The 26,896-nt window shown below is 44.2% G+C and overlaps 1 protein-coding gene across 3 annotated transcripts in view; it reads left to right on the top strand.

Moving 5' to 3' along the window:
• The window catches only part of SLC22A3 (solute carrier family 22 member 3), a 35,525-nt gene extending 8,720 nt beyond the window's left edge, over positions 1-26,805 (top strand). For 2 of the 3 annotated variants that reach the window (XM_075413714.1, XM_075413713.1), the window contains 10 exons: positions 4,433-4,536; positions 6,541-6,695; positions 9,733-9,898; positions 10,751-10,868; positions 16,128-16,225; positions 16,371-16,585; positions 19,656-19,764; positions 20,010-20,122; positions 21,499-21,598; positions 22,365-26,805. In XM_075413714.1, the coding sequence (XP_075269829.1) occupies positions 4,433-4,536; positions 6,541-6,695; positions 9,733-9,898; positions 10,751-10,868; positions 16,128-16,225; positions 16,371-16,585; positions 19,656-19,764; positions 20,010-20,122; positions 21,499-21,598; positions 22,365-22,422 (1,236 nt within the window). In that variant the 3' untranslated portion in view covers positions 22,423-26,805. Of the gene's footprint in view, positions 1-4,432; positions 4,537-6,540; positions 6,696-9,732; positions 9,899-10,750; positions 10,869-16,127; positions 16,226-16,370; positions 16,586-19,655; positions 19,765-20,009; positions 20,420-21,498; positions 21,599-22,364 lie in introns of those variants that run through there. The other variant, XR_012763148.1, reaches the window with a different exon arrangement.
• Positions 26,806-26,896: the final 91 nt, after the last annotated feature.

The raw sequence follows: 26,896 nt of genomic DNA, 5'->3' as shown, positions 1-26,896 counted from the left end.
CTAAAAAATAAATATACACTTTGAAAAAAGATCAAAAGTATAAACCTTGAAGGCCAGTGCTTTCAGCAGGCACTGGGGCAGGCTGGCTACTTGCCTGGGCACAGCTCCAGTGCTGTCTGGTGCAGCCACCCACCACCACCCTGGGAGCTTTGGAAATTTCCCTCTGGTCCTTGAAGGACAGATGCCCTTCCTGGGAGAGGGGCTCTGCAGTGCGCTGAGGGTGCCAGGCCGGCACCATCCCATGGCTGAATGGGCAGCATGCCTCTCCTCCTGGGGGGCAGCCATCCAATGACAGTGCTCCCCGTGCCATCACCTGGGCTGCAGGGATAGCCTCCTGGGCCTTGGGAAACCTGCTGTGTCAGCTGGGGGAGAGCTGTAATCACAATGCAGCTTATAGTGTTAGAAATTTGCAGCTTGGTCTCTGAAATCGACAACTGATATTAGGGGTGAGCGGATTTTAAGTGATCTACAGTGTTTTTATTTCTGGATTTTATGTCTATGTAAGCATCATCTCATTTTGACATTGCTTTAATGGTTTTACTACATTCATCTTTTAATTTTGTTCTCACTCTAATTTATTGCTGTTTCTGGTGAGGCAATAACACTCTTGCTCCCTTCCTCATTCTCTCCTCGGCTTATAAGGGGGAGTCCTCTCTCATGACCATCTTCTTGAGGAGCAATTACAAGTCTTGGAGTATGCTTTGCTCTCTGACTCAGGCAATTCTGTGAAGGGCTCTTAAACCTGGTACTGTACGAAGCCCTCCCTGCTGATCTACCAGCCTGGTATTTCTCTCCAAGGTCTTGATCTTCCAAGGAACCGAGCTGCTTGTAAGGTGTTGAGTGAGCTTAACCTTCACTGGAAGATAACTCGGTCTGCAGAGCATGGGCTCAGATCTGTCTGTCATTCCTGGGGACTGCTAGCAGAGAGGTGTGAGGGCTCCTCTCTGCCTCTCTGGGGAGTGGTGGTCCCAGGGTCACTCCACAAGCGTCTGCTGGAAGCAGAATATAATGGTGCAAAGGTTCACGTTAAACAATATTCAGAGCTGGAGCACAGATGCAGGTTGAGGCTGGCCTCTGTCATACTCCATTGCTATAAATGATTTTTGAAAAAGAGGTGACACCCAGAGTAATATGAGCAGGGAAATGCCCTCAGCCTGGTAAGAGCAGAGGGCAGTTAAAGACCCCACCAGAGATGAGACTCTGGAAGGTCAGTGATGCCTGTGCATGCCGTGGAGCCTCCACCCGGGGAGATGCTGAAAGCCTCACCAGACAAGGACTGGAGCAATCAGCTTTGATGTGAATTTGGATATAAGCTCAAAGCAAGTCCTGCTGTGAGTGTGGGTTTGGGTCAGAGGGCTCCAGAGGTCCCTTCCTACCTAAAGTTCTTCATCATTCCGGGAGATGTGGGCAACAGCAGGAGTAACCCTAAGCAACAGCTGAGTCTGTATTTGCAAGCACTGAGCGAAGTCACTGGACCAGCTCCCTAATGCTGATTTTCCACCCAGGCTGTGCTCAGCCCCCAGTGTCTCCCACAGGAAAACACAAGAGGGTTTTTATAGCCTGTAGTGAGCACAGCCCCTCTCGGAGAGCCTGGGAAGACGGCTGGGAAAAGCCAGCATACCACAGCCAGCTCTGAAGCCACCAGTAGCAAGCGACAAGAAATAACAGAGCATTTTGTGAAACAGCCTGTGGTATTAGGCTCTGAGGTCTCACCAGAGCTGTCAGCTCCATGGCAGAGTGTGGGGTCTCTCCTGCTGGCACCGGTCTGACCAAAAACCCACAGGGAAGAGTGCATCTATGTGGTGAGACAAGAGACAAGCAAGGAGGGTGAAAGACCTGTGTTGTGCTTTGAGGTCCCATGAGAGCTGTCGCTGCATGGTGCAAAAGCTTGGCTGAGCAGCGACATTCAGTACCCGAGTGCATCACCTGTGCCTGAAGCACAGGCCAAGCTGGCCAGAGGAGCTGTGCAAGTGACCCCCCAGTCGGGTGATGCATATTCCTCTCCGTGCACATGCAAGCCCAGCAGCCATCCAGACGGTCCCCTTGGTGCATACATGGCAGGGCCAGCATGTCCAGCACAGGTCCTGGCTGGGGGACTCTCACCAGACACGTGGCTGGTGGTGTGCCTAGCTCAGTACAGCTCTGGTTAAATCAGAGTAATTTCCTTAAGCTCATGTGAAGCCACTCTTCCCGCTTGCCCTCTCTGCCCAACTCTTCCTGTGGTTATTTCCCTTTCAGCAGCACAGTTCTGAAGCTGATACTTTCTTTTAGCTGGTTTTTAGCCCTCTGGTAAACTGTAGAGCCCTGTGCAGGTGGCTTCAGATGCTCCTTTGAGCGACCAAACCTCTGTCATCAACACAGTTGACTGCATTGCCATTTAAAATCTTCTCTGAATGGTCATTCTCATGAAAAAACTCTGCTTCCCAAAGCTGCAACTTTTGATACTGTTTGCCAGGGTTGTCATAGTTTCAAGAAGCAAGAGGTTAAGCAGTGTTTGAAGTCTGAAAGTTCTGCTCTATGTTCAGGCTATTTTAGGAACACATTGCAATAGCTCTTCAGTACGACAGCTGAGAGCAGGTTTTATTCCCCTCGGTGGAAGCTGAGGTTTCTGCAGGTCCTGCTCAAGTTTTACAGAAGTGGAAGCCAAATGCTGATGGCCTAGCTTGGCTGAAAGGTGGCCAACCAGGCTCTGCAGAATAACAGGGTTGACGTCAAAACCATGACTTTGTTTAAAGTCAGTAGGGGTGGGATATCTATCAGGTTGGGGACCTATGAGGTTACTAGCCAAGTTCTTCCTCACAGTTGTGAGAGCTGGAAACCGCAGTTCTCAGCCACAAAATTCCCAGATCTGAGACTTCAAGAAGAACAAAAAGCTGCAAAAAACCCCAAATCCTGGACTGCCAGGAAAATCCTCATAATTAACAATGATTCTGCTGTGGTTACTGTCAGTGACAGTGCTAATAGCACATCTGGAACCCAAACTGAAGAGTTTAATTTCAAAAAGTGAAGAATAGCCCAGGGAAATGAGTGTGAATGGCACCTGCATGGAGTTCAGAATATTAAAAGAAATGGTTTCTTATTTAGGTACATAAATAAATATTTAAGATTAAGAAAAAATTAATTATTAATAAACATTAAATAAAAATTAAGTATTACTTTTTCGTGTGTGTGTCCAGAATCAGGCTCAGTGACATCCAAGTTTGGGTGCCTTCTGTATCTCCTGTGTAGGCACCTGTGAAATCTCAGGCTCAGGCAATACTCGCTGGACATTACAGCAGGCAAATGGGCTAAGACAGAGCTTGGGCTCATGGCACTGAATTTCAGAGTCTGGAGAATAGTGAGTGGCAGAAGAGGCTCTTAATCTTCTCTCTAAACAACCCTGTGGCCACCCCGTTCAAACACTGGTATTGTGGTATGCGTTGTGGTGAGCACAAATGTGACACACTGTGTGTGCTTCAGCAACCAGCACCTTGTCAGCGATGATGACTTCCTTCAGCTCATGCCTGAAAGCAAAAGGGTCTCTCTAGAGTGAATGGTGGCAGCTGCTGTTGTCTGTGGCTTGCCTTGGTCCTGAAGCCACTTTGTTCCTAAGGTTACCCCAGGTATGGACCGAAACCTCTCACTCGACTCCCATAAGGTCTGTAGAACATGGCAGACAGCTGTCTTCTCAAAGAACCTCTAAAGTAATTTCCAGATACATGCTGTCAGATAACTACTTTATTTTTAGTTTCATTTTTGTTTTAACTCCCAGTCCCTTTGTCTTCCTTCCTCTCACCCACTTCCCTCTTCCTTTCGTCCCTGCTTGTCCCCATCCCCATCCCCATCCCTGTTAACGAATTCTTCAGATATGCACCAATGTAACATGTTAGTGAGTTATGGCTACTGCAGTACAAAGAAGAGAAAAGTCTGGGAAAGCTACACCAAAATGCATATTCATTGTGTCTGAAATCGATCTGAGATCTGTTTTCAGTTTCCTCAGAAGACATAAGTTTTTTGCTTTTATCTAGAAGGCACTCAGAAAAGGAATTAAACCGTTTCTATAAGGTGATGTTTTCACTGGCTGTAGCTGCGCACCCTTATTCTGCACTAAACAAAGTCATGGCTTTGCCTTGGCAACATATTTAACAGAGTTGTGTTTGGTTTGCAAAAGAGCAATTTGCTTTCCGTATCTGGGCAACTGATGTATGAAACACAGCATCCTTTTGGCAAGGAGCTCTCCCTCTATCTTTGCGACAGCTTGAAGAGTGCTTGCTACGGCTGCCCTTCCCTGGCCCACTGGTGCATGCTGTTGAACAAGCACGTTTGAACTTCGCATTCCCTGTCCCTTTCCCTTCCCCTTCCCGCCTGGTCCTATGCAGTTTCCACAACGTTTTGCCCTGGGGATAATGAATGTCTCACCTGGGGTCTTTACACTTCTCTCTTGTTCCCGCAGTATAACCTTGTGTGCGGCAATGCCTGGATGCTGGATCTCTCACAGGCTATCCTCAATCTGGGGTTTCTGGCCGGCGCATTCACCCTGGGCTACGCTGCAGACAGGTACTGTATAAGCGCTGCTGTCCTTTGATGTTTTCAGAGGTAAAATCGTTTGCAGTGGCACTCGCAATAAGCATGCGTCAACACTACAGAGGTTTGATTCACTTTGGATAAATGTCCCCAGCCCGGTGACCAAAGCCAATGTAATCTTCGCTTCCTTTTCGGCTGGAAACTTCATGCAGTCATACTTACTTATCCAGTTTGGACTTTAGAATGTGAAGAAAAGAGCTTTCCTTGTGGTTTCTGATGTGTTCTGTGCACATCTGGACCCAGGAAGGGCAGAAGGACTCAGAAATGAAAAGGAAGCATTCAAAGGAATTTTGTGGACTGGTGTTTACTGGAGGATGTTTAATAGCATCACTGATGAAGAAAGCAGCTACTCGAAGAAAGCAGCTACTCAAAGAAAGAAGGAAAGGACTCAGTATGGTAACTCCATTCACAGGCTGGACTCACACACTTACCACCAAGGTCATAGCTTCCTCCAGCCAGTCCTCAACTGTATTAGCGCTGGATGAATACCAAGGAAAAGATGTGGGTGATACTCAGCCTTGAGCAGCCAACCTGCCCGGGAGCAGGGAGCTCCCATTACCTCTAGCTTGCTCTTAGACTATAGGACAGAGACTGGTTTGTGCTTTGTGCTGGTAATTAATGGTGGTCAGCCTATGCATTGGCTGAGAGCAGCACTGGCGATTTCAATGGTAGAGCGTATTTCTTCAGTTCATAATATACTTTCTTTCTGCCTATTTTATTTTTCTTTGGTATCTGTAATAATAGTAATAATAAAGTATGATTTCTTTGTAGGTAGGAATACTTACAGAATTATCTGGAGTGTCATCTTAGATAACAAATTTTGAACTAACAAACAAAAGTACTTTCAAGGAAAACCTCATCTTTCAGAGGGATATAGTAATAAGGGAAAAAACGAGGCAGAAAAGATGCCATGGCACTGGCTAACTTAAAATATCTCTGCTCAGTGTCTGGCTGGGCAGTTGTGATACTAACACCTGAAGACTGTGTAAGAGTAGCGATATTACAGCTAATTATTAAAATACAATAATATGTCTAGGAGTGCTTGTGTATTAAGCATAATGTAACTACCATACAACTATGAATGTTGTATGTGGATAGCATTGAGGGAATGTGCTGCAGCCTGATCATCAGACTCTTGTCTCCTTGACAGCACTCAAAAGAACAGACCTGGTTGAAAATACCCTGATTTTTGTCCCATCGAAATTCTTCTCATGAAACCTTTTGAACGAAAAATGAACAAACAAATATTCCCTCACATTTTGGCAAGATACACAGCTGCATCAGTGTTCACATTTTTGTCTTCTTAAAACAGCAACAATAACAACAGAGAAGAGATCAAAACTGAAATTCTAGTTGTGTCCCAAGGACACAGTTACCATGAAACTACAGGCAGGTTTTGTTGTTTGTTTTTTTTTTTTTTTTTAATTACGCCTTACCTTGGGCACACCTTTTAATAATGACGTTTTTTTGCTGGAAAATAAGACTCATGAATACATTAGGCAGACTTTGAAAACAAGTGATTTAAACCTAAACAAAACACTGGAAAATGACATACAGTAATTAAAGAAGAAATTACTTACTTTCACAGAGCTGTCTGTAATTACTGTTACGAGAGTAATATGTGAAAACAGAAATCCCCAACAAAATTGCCCTTATTTCAACTGGATCAAAAGTCTGAACTGTAACTTATGGGACATAGTTTAGATACAAAAAGACAAACTGTTTTCTAAAACAAAAGGGGGCCTGTTAAGGACATCACCAGTTTTAAAATTAGTAACATAAAGGCAGTGATAACTACCACAGGGAAAAAAGACCCGTATTTCAAGGGCCAACTCTACAAAGTTTCAGGCAGCCTTCCTTTGGAACAAGGCCGATCTCAAAAAGGCACTTTCAGATCTAGCATTAAAATGAGATGCCAGGAAAAAAAATATCTTTGTGTCTTTTCATAATTATCACTTTCTTTCCCTTTTTCAACAGATATGGCAGAATCCTCATCTACCTGCTCTCCTGTCTTGGAGTTGGGATATGTGGTATCATAGTGGCATTCGCACCAAACTTCACTGTATTTTTGATCTTCCGTTTTCTCCAAGGTGTGTTTGGCAAGGGAACGTGGATGACATGCTATGTGATAGGTGAGAGCTGTTATCTTCTTTCTTTTTTGGTTAAGAAAAGTGAGGAATATTCAGAGGACAGGGAGTCTGGATACATCTGCTCCTGATAATATTTTTTCTTGGCAAGAAAGCACTGGTCCTGGGGTCAGCAGGCAATGAATAACCCAAGTCCATTCTAGTTAGTGCATTTGTCCTCCAAGACAAGGTGCCTGCATGCAAATTGTAATTTGGCATCATCATGGTCTGGGCTCATGCCTGAACTGAATATTTGAGGAAGCAGTCACTGGTTTGTCCAGACCATGCTGGGGACCTCTCTGGCAGCTAAGCAGTACAATGTTTCCTTACCTGGCAACGTCTGCTAATTCGCTGGTACAGAGGCAGCCTCTGAGAATGGCAGCAAGTGCAAACTCTTTCTGGCATTCAGTACTGATACAGGATGGAAATGAGCATCAGTGTACGTGCCTGCCTGACCTCACAGGATCCCACAGAGAAGAGAGAGGAAGAAGTAATACATGAGGGCAGACTAACAAGAGTAACATGTCCTTCAGAACAGTCCAGGATCTCCTTTCATGCCCATCACTGTGGTACTCGAATATGCCTGTGAGCAGCTGGCCATAGGTAATTCAGTGGCAAAGCAACACTTTCTGCTGATGTTATCTGAGGACTTCTATGGCTGTCTGATCTGTGGATTCCAATGCAGAGTAATTAATAGAAATAATTAAGAGGTGAAGGAGCGGAATGTCTATATGTCTTATTACACAGAAGATCACCAAGATGATCAATATCTACAGAGCTAGCCCCAGTTAAACCAGATACACTAACAGGGACGTGGTTAATTTTGCAGAGTCTGAGCATCTTCCACAGGTGCTCAGAGGAGTTAACTGCTTTTCCTCACTGGGAGCAGAGACACTCGGATGGCTGCTTGTCATTCTTTAGCTGGGAGATTTTGCTTAGTGCCAGGGTGGACAACAGGGTCACAGAATCACAGAATAGTAGGCTCAGCAGGAGGGTTGGACTAGACGACCCACAGAGGTCCCTTCCAACCCCTACTATTCTCTGACATGGGTCCATGTGAGGATTATTATTTTCTGAAAAGGAAAAGGAAGGGAATCTTTTTTTAAATAGCATCAAAACAGCAGGGATCCAGACCCTTTGATAGGTTATAGTCATGTCCCAGCGATGAAGCTTCTTGCGTAACAAGCTTATTTTTCATGAGAAAAGGGTATTGTTGTGACACCTTGAATAACTGCCAGGTTCAGAAAGCGAAACTCCTCTCTAGAGCATGAAATAGTATGACATTGGGGAAAACATCCTACTAGATTTGAGATGTCAGATTTACTTAAAAAGAAAATCAGCCATTCATTAGTCTACTATGATAATCCAAAACACAGTGATAACATCATTATATAGTGCAAAAATTTGTGCCATCACTGTAGTCTGTGAGGCCTGTGACAATTTTTTTAACTGCCCAGTGGAATTTAGACAAGTGAGAGCAGAATTCCAACCAGATGTAAACAGTTACAGTGACACCTGGGAAGACTGTGCTGATGTATGTGCAAACATACCCATCTAGCCCTCTCAGCATCTAAAGCCCAGAAGCACCTAAGTTTTCTGGGAAAAGTTACGCTGCTGAGTAGCTCAGGTCCAAGATACAGTGAAAGGACCAGAAGCTGCTTTTCCCGTCACTTCCAAGCATGTGGCCTGAGATCTTACCTTAAAACTTTGGCAAGTACTCTAACCAGCAAAATATTTCATGACAGACCCATGGCTTCCTTAAAATGGCCAAGTTTTAACAGAAAGGAACGTTTTGCAATGCTCAGATCAGACTACCTGTCTTTAGGGAAAGGTTCAGAGAGACGATATCCTGAGGGACAGTGTATTACCGCAGCCCTAAGCAAGGTGCTTAATTCTTGGAGAGACTGATTCGACCTAAATCCCTTCAGGTATCTACTCCTATGTCCCATGATCCCCTGGAGTACTTACCAACCTAACATCTTTTAAGAGGCATATACAGATCATTGGTTTTGTTGCACCAGGAGGATGGTTGCCATTAATACGTCTCCCAAACTACTGATCTGTGCTTCAGAATCACAACAGACTGCCCCAAGAACCTCTATTTGCTTTTACACAGAACCTGGCTCTTTCCGGGACAGTGCTGAGCAGTTACCTTTAGGCAATAGAGTTGCCCCTGAGCTATGCAGACATGATGAATAGTCAATGGAAGTAGTAATGGTGTCATATCTCTCTACATTGCCAGCTGAAACGAATCACTATTACTTGAAAAATTGTGTCTTGTTTAGTAAAATAATAAAAAAAAAGACAGAAGTGTTTTCTGTGTATTGTAAGCAAAGCTAACATCCTCTACTTTTACTCTGAAGGCTAGGTAGCAGTGGTAGTTTTGAAACAAACAAGAGACATCTTCATGCATTGCTCATCTCAACTGTGGATCTCGTGGCCATGGGATATTGCCTGTAATATGGGCTTACATGGATTTCAGAAGCGATTAGACACCTTCACAAAATAAAAAATCCACAAAAGGATTAAAAGAAACCAACCCAAAGGCTATGTTTGTTCTAGTAAATAAAACAAATTGTAGACCATACCTTAGCCCTCAGAGCAACCAGCATGGTATGACTAAACTCTCTTCCCCATAGACACCTTGTCCATACTATCTGCTGGAAGCAGTCCTTGCCTGGAGGATCCTCTAGTCTAGGGCATGGGCCAAAACTGGGCCAAGGAGAGTGCTAACAATTTACGACTTAAGCATGATCATGATGAAATCTCAAACGCCTGTTCTGACCCTATTTAATTCATTAGTAAACCTGCAGTCAGAGGCCCCTCTAGCTGCACAATGGTGGGTGAATTGCTGAAGAGGTGTCACCCTTGTTTGCTCTGGACAGCTTTCGTGACATTCTTACACTTCTGATGGTAAGATGCCGGGCTAGACAGACTTTGTGACTTGATACAGTGCTATCCTTCCTTATGTTCCACCACTAATATTTTTCTTCTGACTTAGTTTGGTTTCTGCGTTGTTCATCTTGGCTTTCTCTCTGCTCAGTGACAGAGATCGTTGGTTCTGACCAGCGGATCATTGGGATCGTGATTCAGATATTCTTCACCCTGGGAATTATGATTCTCCCTGGAATTGCGTACTTGGTTCCCACTTGGCAGGGGATCCAGCTGGCCATTTCACTGCCCAACTTCCTCTTCCTGCTCTACTACTGGTAACGTTGCAGTCATTGCTCTTGTCACTATTGCTATTGCTATTCGAGCACCTTGAGACTCCTGCTGTTGTCCCAAGTCTCCAGTGTGCGAGACGTTGTAGATTAGGAAGAAGATTTTGGCATATTGTTGATTTTGGCATTTTTATTTCTTTTTTTAGTGAATTGCAGGCATGCGTTAATTTCCTTTTTCTGCCCAGGATTTACCTTTCTCATCAGCCACAGCTGGCCCTTCACAGAACCCTGCTCTGCTCCTGTTTAGCCTGGGGGTGGCTGTTTATCTGGTGAACTTGACCAAAGTCTGCTTTTCCTGTCAGCCATGGGACCCCACCTTTACCTCCAATTATGTACTCAGTTCAATCCTGAACTTGCCCTACAGGTCCCATAAGTAGGGCAGTACAGCTACTGAGAAAGTAGAGCATTGGGCTGTGGTGAACATCTGCACAGTGGAGTGCAGCCATCCTGAGGGCTGGATCCAAAGAAACTAATCCACATACCCTCTTCCTGCACATGGTTTCCTTAAACATTGCCTGTTGTGAACTTGTGAATCATCTTAACCCTGGGCTAGCAGAAACTGAAACACCAATCAGTAGTATTGCTTTGTGTTCAGTTGATAAAATATGTATACATTTGAGTGTGTGCCTGTGTGTGTCTGTCTTATAATGGTACAGCTAAAAGTTTCCTGGTCTGCCTGTACTCGGTACTATAAGTGTTTAATATTGTCTTTTGTTTCTGTATCCCAAAGACTGAAAAATCAGCATGTTGTGTATTAACACAGGCAAAAGGCAAAGGACTTTGGTTTACTTGTGATGTTAAAGGGCAAAATCCTTATTTATGAATTCTGTGTTCTTACAGGGTGGTTCCTGAATCTCCACGTTGGCTCCTGACACGCAAAAAGGGAGAGAAGGCATTAAAAATCATGCGCAACATTGCAAAACACAATGGGAAATATCTGTCACCACATTATTCAGAGGTACTGTCACCAGTTTGAGCTAAAGGGGTTTTTCTAAACTTTCTTGACCTTTTGAAGGTTCAGTTGTGTTAAAATGCATTCTCCTTACGTGATGTACAACTTTCTTAAAGTGTTACACCAGAACAAGATTGTCATGGGCTGAAAAAAAGAAGTTTGCAAAACAATGAATCAGGTATTTCATTTGAAACACTCATACTTTAAAAACTTGTGGGAAATATCAGAAATTAGCCTGAGGGTCAATGCTATTTCACAGCAGCTGCTGTTTTAGCTGACAGAGTGAGTGGGGGCAGCAGGATCCACTTCTCTGGCTCCTTTGCTAGAACCTCCTTTTACGACTCAAAGAGAAGATGATGTAGAAAATGGGAATTTAAGTATAAATTTGCTTCCATCCTAATAGGGGAAAAATATGCCCCCAAATATGAAATATGGGAAGAACAGTCTGAGATCATTATTTAGAAAATAGGACAATATATGTTAGAATTACAGTCCTTTGACAAGTACTCTTGATGGAACGGAAAGGAGTGATGCATTTGAATTGACACTATCGTGTCATTGCAGCTTTTGCCTTGTTCTGTGCTGGGTAGCATTGCCTGGCTCCGTGTTTACCACGGCATTGGTCTTCTGGTTCAGTGACGACAACAGATGTGGACAAGGTTCCTGTTCTGTAACAAATCAGGTCTGGAGCCTAAATGCTAGCTTTAGTAATATTAGAAATCATTATTTGAACTAAGGAAAACATCTTCAATTTTTTAGCGCACAGCAGCCCAGAGGTGGCTACTGAACACACGACAGGTATTTCAGAAAGAAATTGTGATTTTGTTATTGAAAAGGAATGATCTACATAAAATGTCCACTTATCACTACACAGTAGCATCCTTTATGTCTACATACATGCATATGCATATACATTGATTTCTATACGTATACAAATTATCATGTGTGACTTTTAACTGAATTTTCGCTAAGACCAAAGGCAAAAACTTTGGGATGGCAGTGTTTGGAGGAGACTGATGTGTTCTATCCTGTCAGGAAAGGACATCATGACGTGTGTGCTTTGTAACATGTAGTTGGCAACCTGGGTTCCCATAGCTTGATATCTTACCTAGATATTTCTCATTGCTCTTCTTAAGCAAGGGAGAACCTGAGAATTTAGACCAGCTTATCCAAAAAAGTGGGATTTCTTCATGAAAATCCTAGAGTATCATTCTGAATGAAACTCAGGCAGTATTTATTGGCACTCTTCTGAGACACCAGATAGCTGTTCCCAAAGATAGGATTTTATTTACCTGGTGAGAAACAGGCTCCATAAATCATCCAGCCAGCCTGAGCAGCTCTGCTTATTCAGGACCATTTCTGCTATAAATATAGACCTTGCATGAAGTGCACACAGGAAGAGGTATGTGGCAACAGAAGTAGTATAGAAATGGCCAGTTGATTTATACCAATATTCCACTATCTTTCCCTTCATAAAGTGTATGCTAATGACAGTTAATAACAGTCCTGGCAAGTTAAAGTTCACACAACAGGTTCCATAGAGAAGCTGGGCCCTAACCTATACTATGCCTCTTAGGATACGTGACTCTGGACTAACAATTTTGTATAGTCAAAACTATACCTCTCAGCAGAAATGGGTATGCTACAATACATATTTCCACAACCAGCTGATTTATTCATAAGCACCTTGTTTAAGTGCCATAACATTGCTATAATGGCATTTCTATGAGTGTTATGTTGCTCAGGGGAGCACACAAAGGTTAATGGTGGGAGGGGGGTTTGTCAGGGGAACAAGTTATATATAACTTTCTTGGCCAAGAAAGATGTACTAGAGGAGACTGTTGTACATTAGTGAAGCAACATGACAAAAAGAGTTTTGATGAGCAGCAACAAGCTAGGCCAGCAATTAGAGAACCATTTTTCCAGTGGAAGCCAAGGCATCTCTGTGATACCGGCCAAGGTTAGGAAATCACCCTCAGCTGTCCCACAATGCAGAATGAGCTTTGCTAATCTCTTTGGAGTAACATCTTCCACAACTGGAGGGCTGCAGACTGAAACGGATGGGAGACAAACTGAAAAGGCTGATTAATGAGAGAAAAGGGTAAATACATTTATTTTATTTTATGGCTGGGGCATAAACACCAGTGAAATTCCCTCGTCCTGGTCAGCATACCCAGCGCCGAGTGTGGCCCGAGACACGTAGCCCACATGCAGCTCCCCGTCCATATTCAACCCTCTGTTCCTGCGCCCGCTTTCCTTCTCTGGACATCAGCGTTTTCAAAGCATCACATCCAAATGGAAATGTGTGTCTTTCCTTGCTTTTTGTTTTAAGTTATATTTAATTTTTTTCAGAAGTGTCCCTTTTCATGACCCTAAGCCACTCACAGCTGCAGCAGATTAACCTCCACACATCCAGATTCATGCTGGATCTGTTCCTGGGACCTTTTTAACATACAATGTCTGTAATTCTTGGTGCTGTGCCCAGAAGAGAGAGAGCATCTCCAGGAAGTGCATTAGTTGCAGATTAAGCGTATTTCTCACATTAACTCACATCAGAATTTGCTTTCACAAAGTGACTCCAGAATTTCAGGCAAAGTGCTGCAGGTGTGGAGGGACAGGAAAAAGAGACAGGCATTATCCTTCAATGCATTTTACTAAGATTTTCCAGTATGTCTGTAGCAATTTAATTGACCAAGTCCCTTACATGGCTCTGGATGTAGCAGCATTACATTTTTATTGGCATGCGCAAACCACAGATGACCTTTGTATCTGTAAAACAGATAAACATTTGCTTCTTTTGCTCTGTGAGTTACGACACTGGTACAGTTCAGCTCTGTCCGGAACTCATTAAATTAATTGCAAATTATAAAAATTTTTTTCCCAGTCGCTTGTAATTATCCTAGCGTGGGGTTTTTTTCAAGCTAGTTTTTTTTCTTGGTCTCTGTCCAAAAGCAGAATGGACTGGAAACAGCTGAGTAAGAGCTGCTTCTGGAGAGGGCTGTGGATCAAAAACCTCTTCCCCTTTATATATATTTCTACTATATAGACACACATAGTCATCTATATTTCTAGTATATATTAACTTACATACATATGTATTATAGACATGCATGGATGTACTGTCCTGTGCAGAATTATGCATGTGCAGAATTGTATGTCTATCTTACAAGAATCTTAAAAAATCGTTGCAGAAAAACTGATATGTAATTTGGTGGGACATAAAAATGCCAGGGAAATTGGTTATAAAACTTCCTCCAGAGTTTTCAGATAGTGTATCTTTGGAAACGTGGGCCCTGACATTGAATACCTGACTGCACTGATGTGAATAGCAAAACTCTCCTTGACTTCAAAGAACAAAAAGAGGATTTTTTTCCCTACAAATAGTTGACTTTCCACAATCACTTTTTTCTTCATCCATAAACAATGTTCAGTCATGCTTGAGGTTATTATGATTTTATTAAGACATAAAAATACATGGTAGCAACCATGCTGAATTTATCTTTAGTCCTTTGGCAGACTAGCACCATATTTGCACAAAGTCACAACTGATGGCTGGCAGCCTGCTTTTATAAATATGGTCATGGCAGCTTTATAACCATAATATGAGAGAGTCCAAGAGCAGGGCAGAAACCCAGAAACCTCTGCCTGCCCCAGAAAGGGCTCTGGCATGAAGCAGAAGTGGCAGCGCTTCGAAGAAAACTCCTGGCTGCGATTACAGAAGAAGAGCAAGAGGGCATAGAAAGGAAGGTCAAAAAACTGTGGGCTTTCTCTGTCCACTAACGAACTTTTGCGTCACTCAGTTATGAAAAAGTAATGTGTAAATACATCCAGCCAAATCTCACCATAAAACATCTGTGCTACCTACGATGTGAAAAAATACAGGGTGAAAGATTTGGGCATAGCCCTGGCTGAACCAACGAGACCCTTGGGTGATGCTTTTGGCTTTACCCATGTTCTCATCACAGATCTGCATGTTCCCACGTGCTTCTCCATCCTTTCACCCATGTGTCCCCGCTAGGCAGGACAATTTCTTTGGGTTCCTTTGCCCACATGGGGAGAGGGTGCTGTAGTTGTAGAGAGGATTTGCTCCTCTTTGCTTTTAGGCCTCCTCTCAGGAGCAGGGCAATCACCGAGAGTCTAAGCAGCCAGGCTGCCTGAAATCCTCCTCAAAAGGGCACAACAGGTTTAACCCCCTGTTTGCAACAGCTGCTTTGAGAGCTGATGGCAACCCCAGCCATGGCTGCCAGTTCTTAGGCAGTCTCATGGTTTGTCCCTGCCTAAAACCACCTCTGCCTTCTCTTACTCATCTTCCTCACCTGAAAAATGAACATGTGAACAAAAGGGCTGCCACTTGGCTTGGACATCACGGTTAAAAACTGCTGGCCACAGTCAAAAACAGCCTTCATCAGTGTGCCAAATGCTTTTTTGGCCCCACTAATATTCTGGCTCCACAATACCCTGTGGCAGTGAACTCCAACGTGTGAACATGGGCTGTGTGAAATCCTGCCCTTTTCTATTATCATTAAACCTTCTAACTAATGATTTCTTCAAGTCCCTCATTTTGACTTGTTGGAGGAAACTGTGAACAGATTTATTATATTTCATAGGCAGTATGAGGACCATTAATTCATACTTTGCAGGTTTTTTTCTTCCAGGGTAAAAGCCATGTTCAGTACAGTGCTTGTGTATTTTAAGATCCTCTGAATTTCACCGGCTGAATATTTTGTAGCACCTAAACACCTTCACAGGTCTGCTTTTTCTCTCACTCCTCTTTTTTTCCTGCTGCCCAGTTGTGCCACCAGCCATGCTCCCAAGCTCATTGCTTGCTGCTTACCCCCTCTCTCCCTGCTTCCCACAGCCCATTGCTTTGCCCTTCCTGCCATGGTCTCCTCCTCTCTGTCACCTCTGGCAGAAGGCAGCTCTGTTCCCAACGACTCTGATGTGACAACGACCACTTATTGCCTTCCAAGAAATTCCAGGTCAGCCTCTCTCAGTTTACAACAAGGAAATAATTTTTCCGCTCTCAAGTCAAGATAGGGGATTTTTTTTCTGATTTTTGTATGATCACCACTAAGGAAAGCCCACAGCCTTTTCCAGTTATAAGTTATGCGCTCTGCTCTGGAGTGCTAAAAGCAGCAAGCTGGCTCATCAGTACCTCTGCTCGCTGGACTGGATTATTGCTGAGCACCACATTTACATAGAAACTCTGCCCCAGTGCCTGCCTGACCCCCGACAGCTGACACTACTGCTTACTTTTCTCCTCAGATCACTATTGGCAATGAGGAGGTCAGCAACCCCTCCTTTCTCGATCTAGTGAGGACTCCTCAGATGAGGAGGAACACACTCATCCTGATGTACGCCTGGTGAGTGTCCATATCAGTCCAGTTTGTTACCAAGGCAGGGGAGGGTGGTGGTTTGAAGAAAAAATCACTTATGACGTTTAGGGTCTTTCCAGCTGCTTGCAGTCATTTGTTTCCCTCTCAACACCTTTTTCTCTTTGCTGTTTAGGTTCACAAGTGCCCTGATCTACCAAGGGCTTGTCATGCGCCTAGGAATTGTTGGAGGAAACCTCTACCTAGACTTCTTCATCTCAGGAGCTGTGGAGCTGCCTGCTGCTCTCCTAATTTTAGTGACAATTGATCGCATTGGCCGACGCCTTCCCTTTGCTATAAGCAACATCGTGGCTGGAATTGCATGCTTCGTTACTGCTTTCTTGCCAGAAGGTAATTCGCTTCCCAGCATCAGGCTCTTTAGGTCAAAGACTTCTCTCTGAACCCCCTTAAGCAAGGCAGCAGACCACATAAAACTGTAGATAAAAGTAAAAAATGTCTGGTGATGGGGGCAGCATTACAGTCATGGAACAACACGCCTTATTGTGCTTATAAATTGCCCTGGGACTCGTAATGGCCATATCTTTGATGGGTGGTGAGGAACAGCTGGGTGTAGTCTTAGAAAAATATGTATAAGGGCCCTGTACTGTTTTTGAAGGCAAATGCAAGTATACAAACAAAAACGGAAAATACATTCCTTGACTTGGAATACACTTCATGATGTAAGAAATCAGTGATTTAGCAGAGGCAGCTTGGCGGTCTTTTCATTTGCAAATAAAACCTTACAAACGACAACACTTTGTAGGGGCTGTGGCAGACAACCTGGAGATTGTTGCCTTGCCATCACCCTCACAGGGGTCTGAACAATGTTAAGGGGTTGAAGGAAAGATATGGCCTTTGATTAAGTCACTCTTATCTGGTTTCAAGGACAGCTAAAAGGTCTGACATTGCACACAGGCTTCCCAGCATGCCTATCTTTTCTTTGAATTGTTTTCCCTCCTGTATATTTTTTTTATCCCTGGGGAAGCATTTGGAGGTGCTCTGAAGTGGATGTTACCATATCAGCATGATTTACTTTAGTGTAGCTGGGGATTGGCAGCTGAACGGACATTAGAGAGGCTTATTGCTCCCCAGGGATGCTCCTGTCAAAGTAAGGGACAGTCCTGGCGCACCTTAGAAGTTTTAGTTCCCTGAGTTATATCGTGGGGCAATCGTTTTCCTAGAGAAGAGCCATGAGAAGCCACTTGAAGAATATGATATGCCCATGAAATTAGGCAGGTTTGTGGTGAGTGCAAAATGAATTCCTTCAAAGAGGTGTGTTAGTTCACCTCTGTCTCAGTTAAGCTCACTTTAAAGGGACTCCTCCAAAAGTATTTCAAATTAATACTGTATGCTTGAGGAGCTGCATTGCTTTAATAGAAGCCAAAATGATGGGGAAGGGAGAGGGATGATCAACAGTCTGTTCCTGGTGCTGGCAGTGGTGGCTGCGCAATTGTGCCCTGGGATGTCATGTTGGTGTCACTTGTTTGCATTTATCGATTTGACCGCTGAAGCCTCCAAAGACTGACTCTGCTGTCCTGGTGGATTGTCCCCACTTCAGTGTGCCTCTCAGAAGAGCCACCCCACGATGAGCAGATGCCTGCTACCCCGTGCTCCTGTGGCAGATTTCCCGATGCAGGGCACAGAAATTCAGGCACGGAGGGCCTGGTCACCATGTCATCTGCTGGCTTTGCCAGCATCATTTCCCACCTGTCAAAAAAGTACAAAGGTCCCACTGGGACAGCGGGGCTGAGGGACTGCCGATCACCTGGAGCTAGGGCTGTTGCAGGAGGAGAAAACAAAGAATGGCGATGGGGAATTACTCCTGCAGGACATCTGCTTCTAGCCTTCATGTGTTCTGGGCAAGGTGCAGCAGGTCTGGGATTGGAGCAGGAGCATCCTGTGGGGTTGGTATGGCCTGAATGAGGGGAGAAAGATGTAGCCTGTGGCCAGTGTGATGCTGTCACCAGCCTGCTGTCGGTAGTGGTGAAGTGTGGAGAGAACCCTGCCCAGGTGAGGAGAGGACGTCCTGGGGATTAAGATACTTGCAGATGGGACACCTTAGGTCCAAGTCCCTCTTTCCAGAAAAGTCTGTTTATACAGATGGGAAAAGCTGCACTGGCAGCTTATGAGAGCTCTGTCACGCTGGGGTGCTCACACAGTTCAAGTCCCCTGGCAGAGGGAGGAGGCACACAGATGTCACCCCCACCTCGGGGGTCTGATGGGCTGAAGGAGTGCTGGGGACACAACGTGGATTTGTTTTGTTCTTTCCAGCCTTTGCTTTGCTTGCAAATATTTGAAAACAGAACTTTGCAGGGTAAAGGCAGTGTCTCACAACACGGGATGAAATTTGATGAGGGTTTCTTTGGTTGTTTTGGAAGGGAAATAACCCCAAGCATCTAATTTTTCGGTTCAGAGCAAATGGAAATGTTTTCTTGCTCTTCATATTGAAGCTTTGAGAAAACACAGTCACTGCCAGAGCCCTCTCCAGTGGCAGAGCTCCCCTTCTTGCCAGGTTCAGGCTTGTTGTTTCACTCGCCTCCCCACCAGCCTGATCGTGGTTAGACCATACAGATGACCGCCCTCTCCCAGAAGCATTGCAGAAGTGCTTATTGCACTCCTTGTGCCACTCCTCCAGAGGCCACTGGCTCTCCAGAGAGGGAGCGCTGAGGGGTCACACACAGCAAGACGAGGTGGCTCTGCCCTGTGGTGTGGATGTGACCATCGTGGTCCCTGCTGATGTATAAGGGCTCTGCGCTGATGTATGCGGGGCAGTAGCTGGGTGCCAGGGCTCAAGCAGAGCCAGGAGAGCTGGGCAGATCCACTGGGGCCATGTTTAAGACCCCTGGTCCAGTTGTGACAGCTACAAAGACAAACACAAGGGAAGGGAGGGGAAGTGGGAGGATGGCGAGGAGCAGCATGATTAGGAGCATGTCTAATGTGCAATGGCTAGACAAATTATGAAATGTTGTTGGCCTGTTCTAGGGAGAATTATTTTACTGTTGCTGCAGATGCACCTTTAGAGGTAGCTTCTTTGTGATCAGCAAGCTTTGGAAGGTGACTCAATGCTGTCTTTTACAGTGTAACATCCCTATGTAAATAAATGTTCCTTTCCAGAGCACAATTTGGACATGGTCATGGAAGCTTTTAACATTTACTCCCCACCCACACTGTTACGCCCCACAAGAATCTTGAATCAATCGATTGGAAGTGATTTCTGATTCTCCAAAGCAACCTCACATGATGCCAGAAAGTAATAAACACCAGTACAGATTTGTTATCTACAGCAGTGGCCATTCAGTCTGATTTGCACTGATCCAGTGTTTCTGTGATGTAGCTTCTGCTGACAGGGCCTGGGGCTCTCAGAAACGTTCTAATGGCACAGCAAAGCATGCCTCACCCGGGTTTGTTTTTGAATGAACAGATATCCCATGGCTCAAAATGACGGTTGCCACGCTGGGAAGACTGGGCATCACGATGGCTTTTGAAATCGTCTGTCTTGTGAACAGTGAACTGTACCCTACCACACTGAGGTACGTCAAAAGCTCCTGCGAATCTTTCAACTTTTCCCTCTGCTTTTTCCCATTCCCTATTTCGACCACTTTTTAGTAAAACTCAGTTTTCTGCAGAGTTTCCTAACTGAATAGCCTCTGCTCAATGTGGAGGGTATATTCTGACGAGATAGTTTTGGAGCTAAGTCTACATTCTGCTCCTTAAACTGATGGTTCATCTGTTTGGTAGCACCTCTCAAATATCTGGCACACTTTTTCTTTTGCAGAAACTTTGGTGTTTCCCTGTGCTCGAGTTTGTGTGACCTAGGTGGGATCATCGCCCCATTCCTGCTTTTCCGATTAGCAGCCATTTGGTTGGAGCTACCTCTAATTATTTTCAGTAAGATTTGATTTAAAATGGACTTTCGGTTTAAATATCCTCTTCCTAACAAAGCTTTTCTTTCAGGGCAAAAAGTGTAGTGAGTGGCCTCATCTCCCCCTCAAACCAGCCCCTCTCAACCTTCATGCCTAGAGCAAGAGGCTGAATGGCAAATAGGTGAACTGTGGGTGAATTCACGGCACGCTATGGAAAAGCTCAGGTCTGCTTGGGTGATGAGGCTGAAGGAGCATAAAAGAAACAATGTGACATGCTTAAAGACTGAGAAACCTTACGTCTGAGTTCTGTAACGGCAGAGAAGTAAGCTTAATCTCCCAACAGTGGAGGTTAATGTCATTTAAAAAGTACTTGGTTTGGGTTTTTTGGTATATACAGTTATGACTATGGATGTTGTATTAACCCTAACTACTTATTCCTGTCAAACTCTTTTCCTCACTTGCAATTTGGACAAAATGAGCCCCGTGGATTAATTCTGTGGAAAAAAATTAGTTATTTCTAACAAGGAAGTGGGAATCTGTGGCTAAACCAGACTTCCAGGAGATACACGTGACTGGGAAAAAAGTGAAAGGGATAGGATGGAATAAGAAGGAAAACCGGTGCTAATTAAAATTTTAGCTTGAAAACATGGAAAGACAAGAGACATTTTAAAAAATTACCATTATTCCAAGAACAGATTTATATAGAAGTACTGTTCACATTATCTATTTCTGAAATTCTGCTGCTGCTGAATAGAACAAACCGCTGCAGAATCAGAAAGGAACAGAGAGGATTGTGCAGCAGTCAGGGATTTTAGTTTTTGCTCCAGCCCTTCTATTTTGAACTTATTAGGTTCTTTACATTATATCTATGCAGAAAATTATTCCAAAACAACCATTCTTCATGAACTATTTTGGATTGGCTCTCTATATGAATGCTCTTTCCCAAGGATGAATTTTTATTCTGAATCACATGATCTACTATGGCCATGGATACACAAAGAGAATATTTCAGGAAAATCTCAATGGTGTCAAGAAACATAGACGTATCTTTGTGATAAAGCCCCTTGAACAAAGGCTGATTGGTTTTATGTGAGAAATACCATCCTGGTTTGTAGGCACTTGCCTGTGTGCACTTATCTCAGGTTTTTGACTTCTAAGATCTCCCTTTTGGGGCAATTCAGGCTGCAAATGAACCCCTAGTCCTGAAGTTTTTTGTAATGGTTAAATTAATGTAGCATACAGGTGTTTGATAAGAGTAGGCTAATCAGAAATATCTGTTGCTCTTTAAAAATCTCACTTTAATCTTAATCTGAATAAACTTTCTTCAGTGGATTAAACCTTGAAAATAACAAAAGTAACAATTTTCTTATTGCTTTTCGATTCCTCCAATGTCCATTGTAGGTATTCTGGCAGTTGTCTGCGGGCTGTTAGTATTGCTTTTACCAGAGACAAAAGGAATCTCCTTACCAGAGACAGTGGAGGATGTAGAGCTGCTTTCCAGGTATGATATGTGTTTTCTTACAGTTACTTGGATGAGGTTTCCTGAGGGTGTTCTCCTTCAATCTTGTCAGCTGTCATATATGATTGATGTTTTCCACGTGTCAAAGCAAATTTCTTAGTCAGGTTGATGTTATGAGCAGGTGGTATTTTCCTCACAGAAATGTGAACTTTTCAAAACCACTATGGTGGGTTGTTAAAGAAAATACATGGGGATAGAATCTGTATTTTTATCATGGAGACACAAAGTTGTCTTGTGCACCTCTAGAAGCAGAAAGTAATAGTGTGCGAGAGAGATACTGCAAAATATAGCCTGCAACTCTGCTCAAGAAAACTAGCCACTATCTCAAACCAAGCATCCTGTGAGAAAGGGCCCTTGGTCATGGGAGGATTTCCACAATTTGTGAAGTCATTGAAAAGTCACTTACAAGATGAATTTATAGCTGAAGAGCTACTGGTACAGCTTTCCCACTCCTGGCACGCAGCAAGCCAGACTCTTCACTGTACTGCAGGCATGCAGGGGACATTTACACTTTGGCTTGCTTGGCATTAAATTTCTTGAGGAGCTAGTGCTATACATTAATGTTTCAAACAGTGGCTTTGGATATTACATCAACAACTTTAGCCCACTTCAATGTACAAGCTAAAGAAAGAGGAAATTTTCTATGCAGAAAGTAAATATTTCAGTGCTGAAGCTTGGACTACAACTTGGACTACATCTTTTCCTGTTTCTTTCATGCTTATACCCCTCTTTCCTTCTGTTTCTTCAGTCATTTTGGTAAATGTGGCAAGAAACGGAAACACCAGGACACCAACTCTTACATTTGACCTTTGAAGGATGGCACTGAGTAAAGAAGCCTGTTCCCACACTGGGAATTTGTTCTGCACCTGCCACTACTTCAAAATTTGCTGCAGAGTACGGATTAAACTCCATGTTCTTCTAAGCATAAGGACTTTTAAAACAAATATTGTATTTTTCTATATATATGGAATAAATTCATATTTTCTGAGTATGCTGTTTGCAGGAAGGGAGCACTCTGTGGTTCTTGGCAGAGAACAGAACAGCTTAAAAAAGATGAACTATCCAGCTCAGTGAGCTCTTATTTATTTCTTTATATGTGTGAACCTTTTGTTTTGATTGTTAGCATATACCTTTGGGTGTGAAGGGTTGAAAATGGTACTGCTTGTTTAAGATTTGAGTGACTTTGGGGAAGACAGCATGAGTACTTTAACCTGTTCTGCTTTGCCACTGGAGAATCTGGACAAGCAGAAGATCTGATGGCTCGGGAATGAGGGTGCTGATCAGGGCGGTACTCTCTCTGGTCAGGCTGGATGGGAATCAGAGGCAGGCAGCAGGAGACCCTCGCCCTGGTCAGCTCCTCTTCCCCAGTGAGCCTCAGCCACAAAAGCCCCGCTTCCCTCCCTGGTCAAGTGCTTCCCGAAATGTGGCGGCAGTCCTTGTCCTCTCCTTCCCAGTGCTTTATGTAGACATCACATCCTACACAGGGCATTATCTTTGCAGGTCAGATCATCCTGCTGCCCATTGGTGCCTCCCCCCAGACCAGGCTGGGGCTCATGTGACACCTCATTGTCCTGTCCCCTGGCCAGGGACCCCCGTGTCTCCTGAAGGAAGGGCTTCTGTCTGCTCTCCCCTGTCAGGTGCATTTCCAACCCTCTCTTTAAAGAGCTGGTATTATCCCTTCTAAAACATGCTGCCTGTCCATCCCTACAAACAAAATTCCCTCTCCCTGACCACTGCCAATCTGACACCCCATTTCTGTCTTCTGTCCATGATTATTATTTCTCATCTTTTCGCCTTCGGGTTAAATTATTCGGGTTGTTAACAGGGATGTTAAGCTGTTTTGGGAAGAGGAGCAGGGATGAGATGAGAGCTTTTGTTATGGAGGAAAGTGTTATCAGGTCCTGGTTGTTTCAAGCTGGTGTGTAGCAGAATAGCTTGAACCTGTGGCTCTGCAAGCAGATAGCAGGGACGGCCTGCCTTCCCTTTCAGCGGTATGACCTTCTTCATCAAGCACTGGGTCCTGGCCGCTGACAGGTAAACAATACACTTCTTACCGCAAAGGACTTGAGAAGATGTGGTGTTCAGGAGGTATCCTGTTACCAACAGAGAATTAAATAAGCAAAAGAAAGCCAATGTGCTCTTGTAAATGGCCTTAGAAACTCAGAAAATAACATATTTGGCATAAGCAAATATAGGACTGAGTTTTGAAGGTTCATACCACAAATGAGCAGTGCTAACATTACAGTCAGTGCATCTCAATGACTACTGCTCCAGTCTCACCATCTTAGGAGCACATACAGGCAGGTGCCTGCACAGGGGGATTTCCTACGGTGAGGTCTATACTGTGCGTTTCAACAGTTCCGGACTCTCCCTGCCTTTTCCCAGCAACTGCCCATACCACCAACCCAGCTGGCAGAAAACAGGTCCTTTACTGGTAATCTCGGTCTAAAGTTTGCATACTTAGAGCAATTAGCGATAAAGGGCTGTCTTTCAAGGCTGTTTCTAACTGCCTCTGAGGCATAGTTAAAGGTCAATAGGATGCTTAGCAAAAGTCTGTAGTGACTGAAAGATATGAAATCGAATGAGCATCTCATAATAAAAACGTCTAATTGGTGCTATCTAGAAGACAACCCAAAACTGGAGCTGCTGCTGCAGGGAGAAAACTCGTCCTACACCAGCGTGGTCTTCTGCAGATATCTGTAAACTCGCTGGGTCTGGCTGTCAGAGAACAGCCCTGAACTGGAAGCTGTGGGCTTGCACTGGCTGGGTGCAGTGTCCCAGCGCAGGGCAGGAGCACAGGCACCCAGCCGCAGAGCTCAGCCCTGTCTTCCTCACACCCGGCCAGCCCGCACCCCAGGCACGACCCTGGAGAGCCAAGGTGAGGCGATCAGATGGGGTGCTGCATGAACTGAGCCTCTCTCTTCCTTTTAATGTTTCTTCTTTGTGAATTTTAAAGTTTTTAAATCTGTTTCTTAAACACTACAGCAGTCTGAGAAGGACTGTGGACATTGTTTAAAACTATGGCTTGACAGAGAAATGTCAATACTGTTTGCCAGCTGCTGCTGTTTGTGGACAACTAAAATGTGCTGAGAAGTCAGAGACAGAGACTTGTTTCTGACCTTACAGGATGTTCTTTCTTTTGCATAGCATCATATGTTTCTCAGAGGAGAAAATAAGTGTAAAATGGTTAAGAGCAGTGTCAGAAGTTTGGATGTATTTATTTTCCAAAAATTCATTATGTAAAGGACAGCAGGAAAAAACCTGTGTATGTGTTCTGACTTCTAATACGATAGTACTTAACAACTTCAGGTAGAGTTTGTATTTGATAATGGCTCCTGTTCTACCCCCTACCCCTATCAGTGGGATTTTGTAAGACAGAAAATCCTCCTGTCTCTGTGAGACTTTGGGTTGCCACATGAAGATTGTGAACTGGACAGTAACCTGTTGTATGACCACTGCCCCTCCACTCCACTCTGGTGAGACCCCACCTGGAGTCCTGCATCCAGGTCTGGAGCTCCCAGCACAAGAAGGACTTGGACCTGTTGGAGTGGGTCCAGAGGAGGGCCACAAAGATGATCCGAAGGCTGGAGCACCTCTGCTGTGAGGAAAGGATGAGAGAGTTGCGGTTGTTCAGCCTGGAGAAGAGAAGGCTGTGGGGAGACCTTATAGCAGCCTTTCAGTACTTACACGGGGCGTATAGGAAAGATGGGGAAAATATTTTCAGCAGGGCTTGTTGAGATAGGACAAGGAGCAATGGCTTTAAACTAAGAGAGGGTATATTTAAACTAGATACAAGGACGAAATTTTTTACAGTAATGGTGGTGAAACACTGGAACAGGTTGCCCAGAGAGGTAGTGGAGGCCGCATCCCTGGAAACATTAAAGGCCAGGTTGGATGGGGCTCTGAGCAACCCGTTCTAGTTGAAGATGTCCCTGCTCACTGCAGGGAGGTTGGACTAGATGACCTCTAAATGTCCCTTCCAACCCAAAGCATTCTATGATTCTGTGATTGATTCTTATTGCCATTGACACTCAGACAGAAGGAAAATACAACACTTTACACACTTTAAGAGGTTATGAGGTGGGACTGCTGTAGCCGCTCAGGCGTGTCTCGGCATTTCTGGTGGGTTTGGTAAGGACATAAGGGGTGGATTTGTCTGCCCGCCAGCCAGCTATTAACCATGCCTGCAAGGGTTCGCATTTGAAGAGCTTTACAAATCAAAGACCAAGCTGCAACACAGAATTTCTGTTGTTAGGAAAGTACTGTGTGGATTTATGGGCCGACTTGATGATGCAAATTAATAGATACAGAAAATATGCAGAAGGATATTTGTGCCTGGTGAATCCTTTCCAGCCAGAGAGGTGGGTGGGGAATGCTTTATCAGAGCTGTTCCTGCTCAGGAAGGCAAAGCCCTGAGATCGCTGCTTCTCCCAGAACCAGACTCCTGGTGTAGAAGCCTTAAAAAACACCCCATCACCTAACTCTGTTTTATAGCTCTTATCTCCCTTTAAGTCTGAGAGAAGAAAAAAGAACTCCAAAGATGCAGCCCATCCCTTTTGTGTGTACATGCATACAAAAACCAAAAGGCAATCTGAGTTAAATGATACGCAACTTGGCATGCCTGGGAGTGGACCTCTGCACTCCAGAAAGCGAGCCAGACAGACCCCAGCCCAGGAAAGAGCTGTGTTACTTGAAGTACACTCAGCACACCCTGGGGATGCAGGGAGCAGGCCATGCAGAGCCAGGGGTCCCCAGGCACCTGTGGGGTGCTCCCTTGCTGGTGTGCAAGGGGTGCAGGATGGGAGCGGGGGTTCATAGTCAGCAAGTGTTTAACCATGGCAAGTGTGAGCCAAGCTTTCTCTGGAAAGCATCTCTAAAGGTCTAAGCTTTCACCTCCTATAATGACAGGCATTTGTACATCATTTTCTTTTAGAGAAGAAAAATGTACCCGTAAGAGTTGTATAGTGAGATAAAGTTATATAGTGAAACAAATGGGTACTAAGGACAAAAAAATTTTACGATATTTTAAATGCATTGTCATTACTTGCTGTAATGATTGACAGTTATTTCTGTTTCCGCTATAGACTAACTTTTGGGTGAGGCTATTTTTTATTCACTGTTTTATATTTTTGATGCAACATTTGTACTTTTGCTGACACACAAATTCCTATGGCAATAAAAAACACAAAAATACAAGCCAAAAGCGTCTGCTTCTTTTTTTTCCATCCCATGTATTTAATGCTATTGGATAGATCTAATAAATGCTTCACATGCATACAA

Source organism: Opisthocomus hoazin, chromosome 2 (assembly GCF_030867145.1).
Source record: "Opisthocomus hoazin isolate bOpiHoa1 chromosome 2, bOpiHoa1.hap1, whole genome shotgun sequence".
Lineage (NCBI taxonomy): Eukaryota > Metazoa > Chordata > Aves > Opisthocomiformes > Opisthocomidae > Opisthocomus > Opisthocomus hoazin.
Note: the sequence above shows the minus strand (reverse complement) of the source record. Positions and strands in the feature narration are given on the sequence as shown.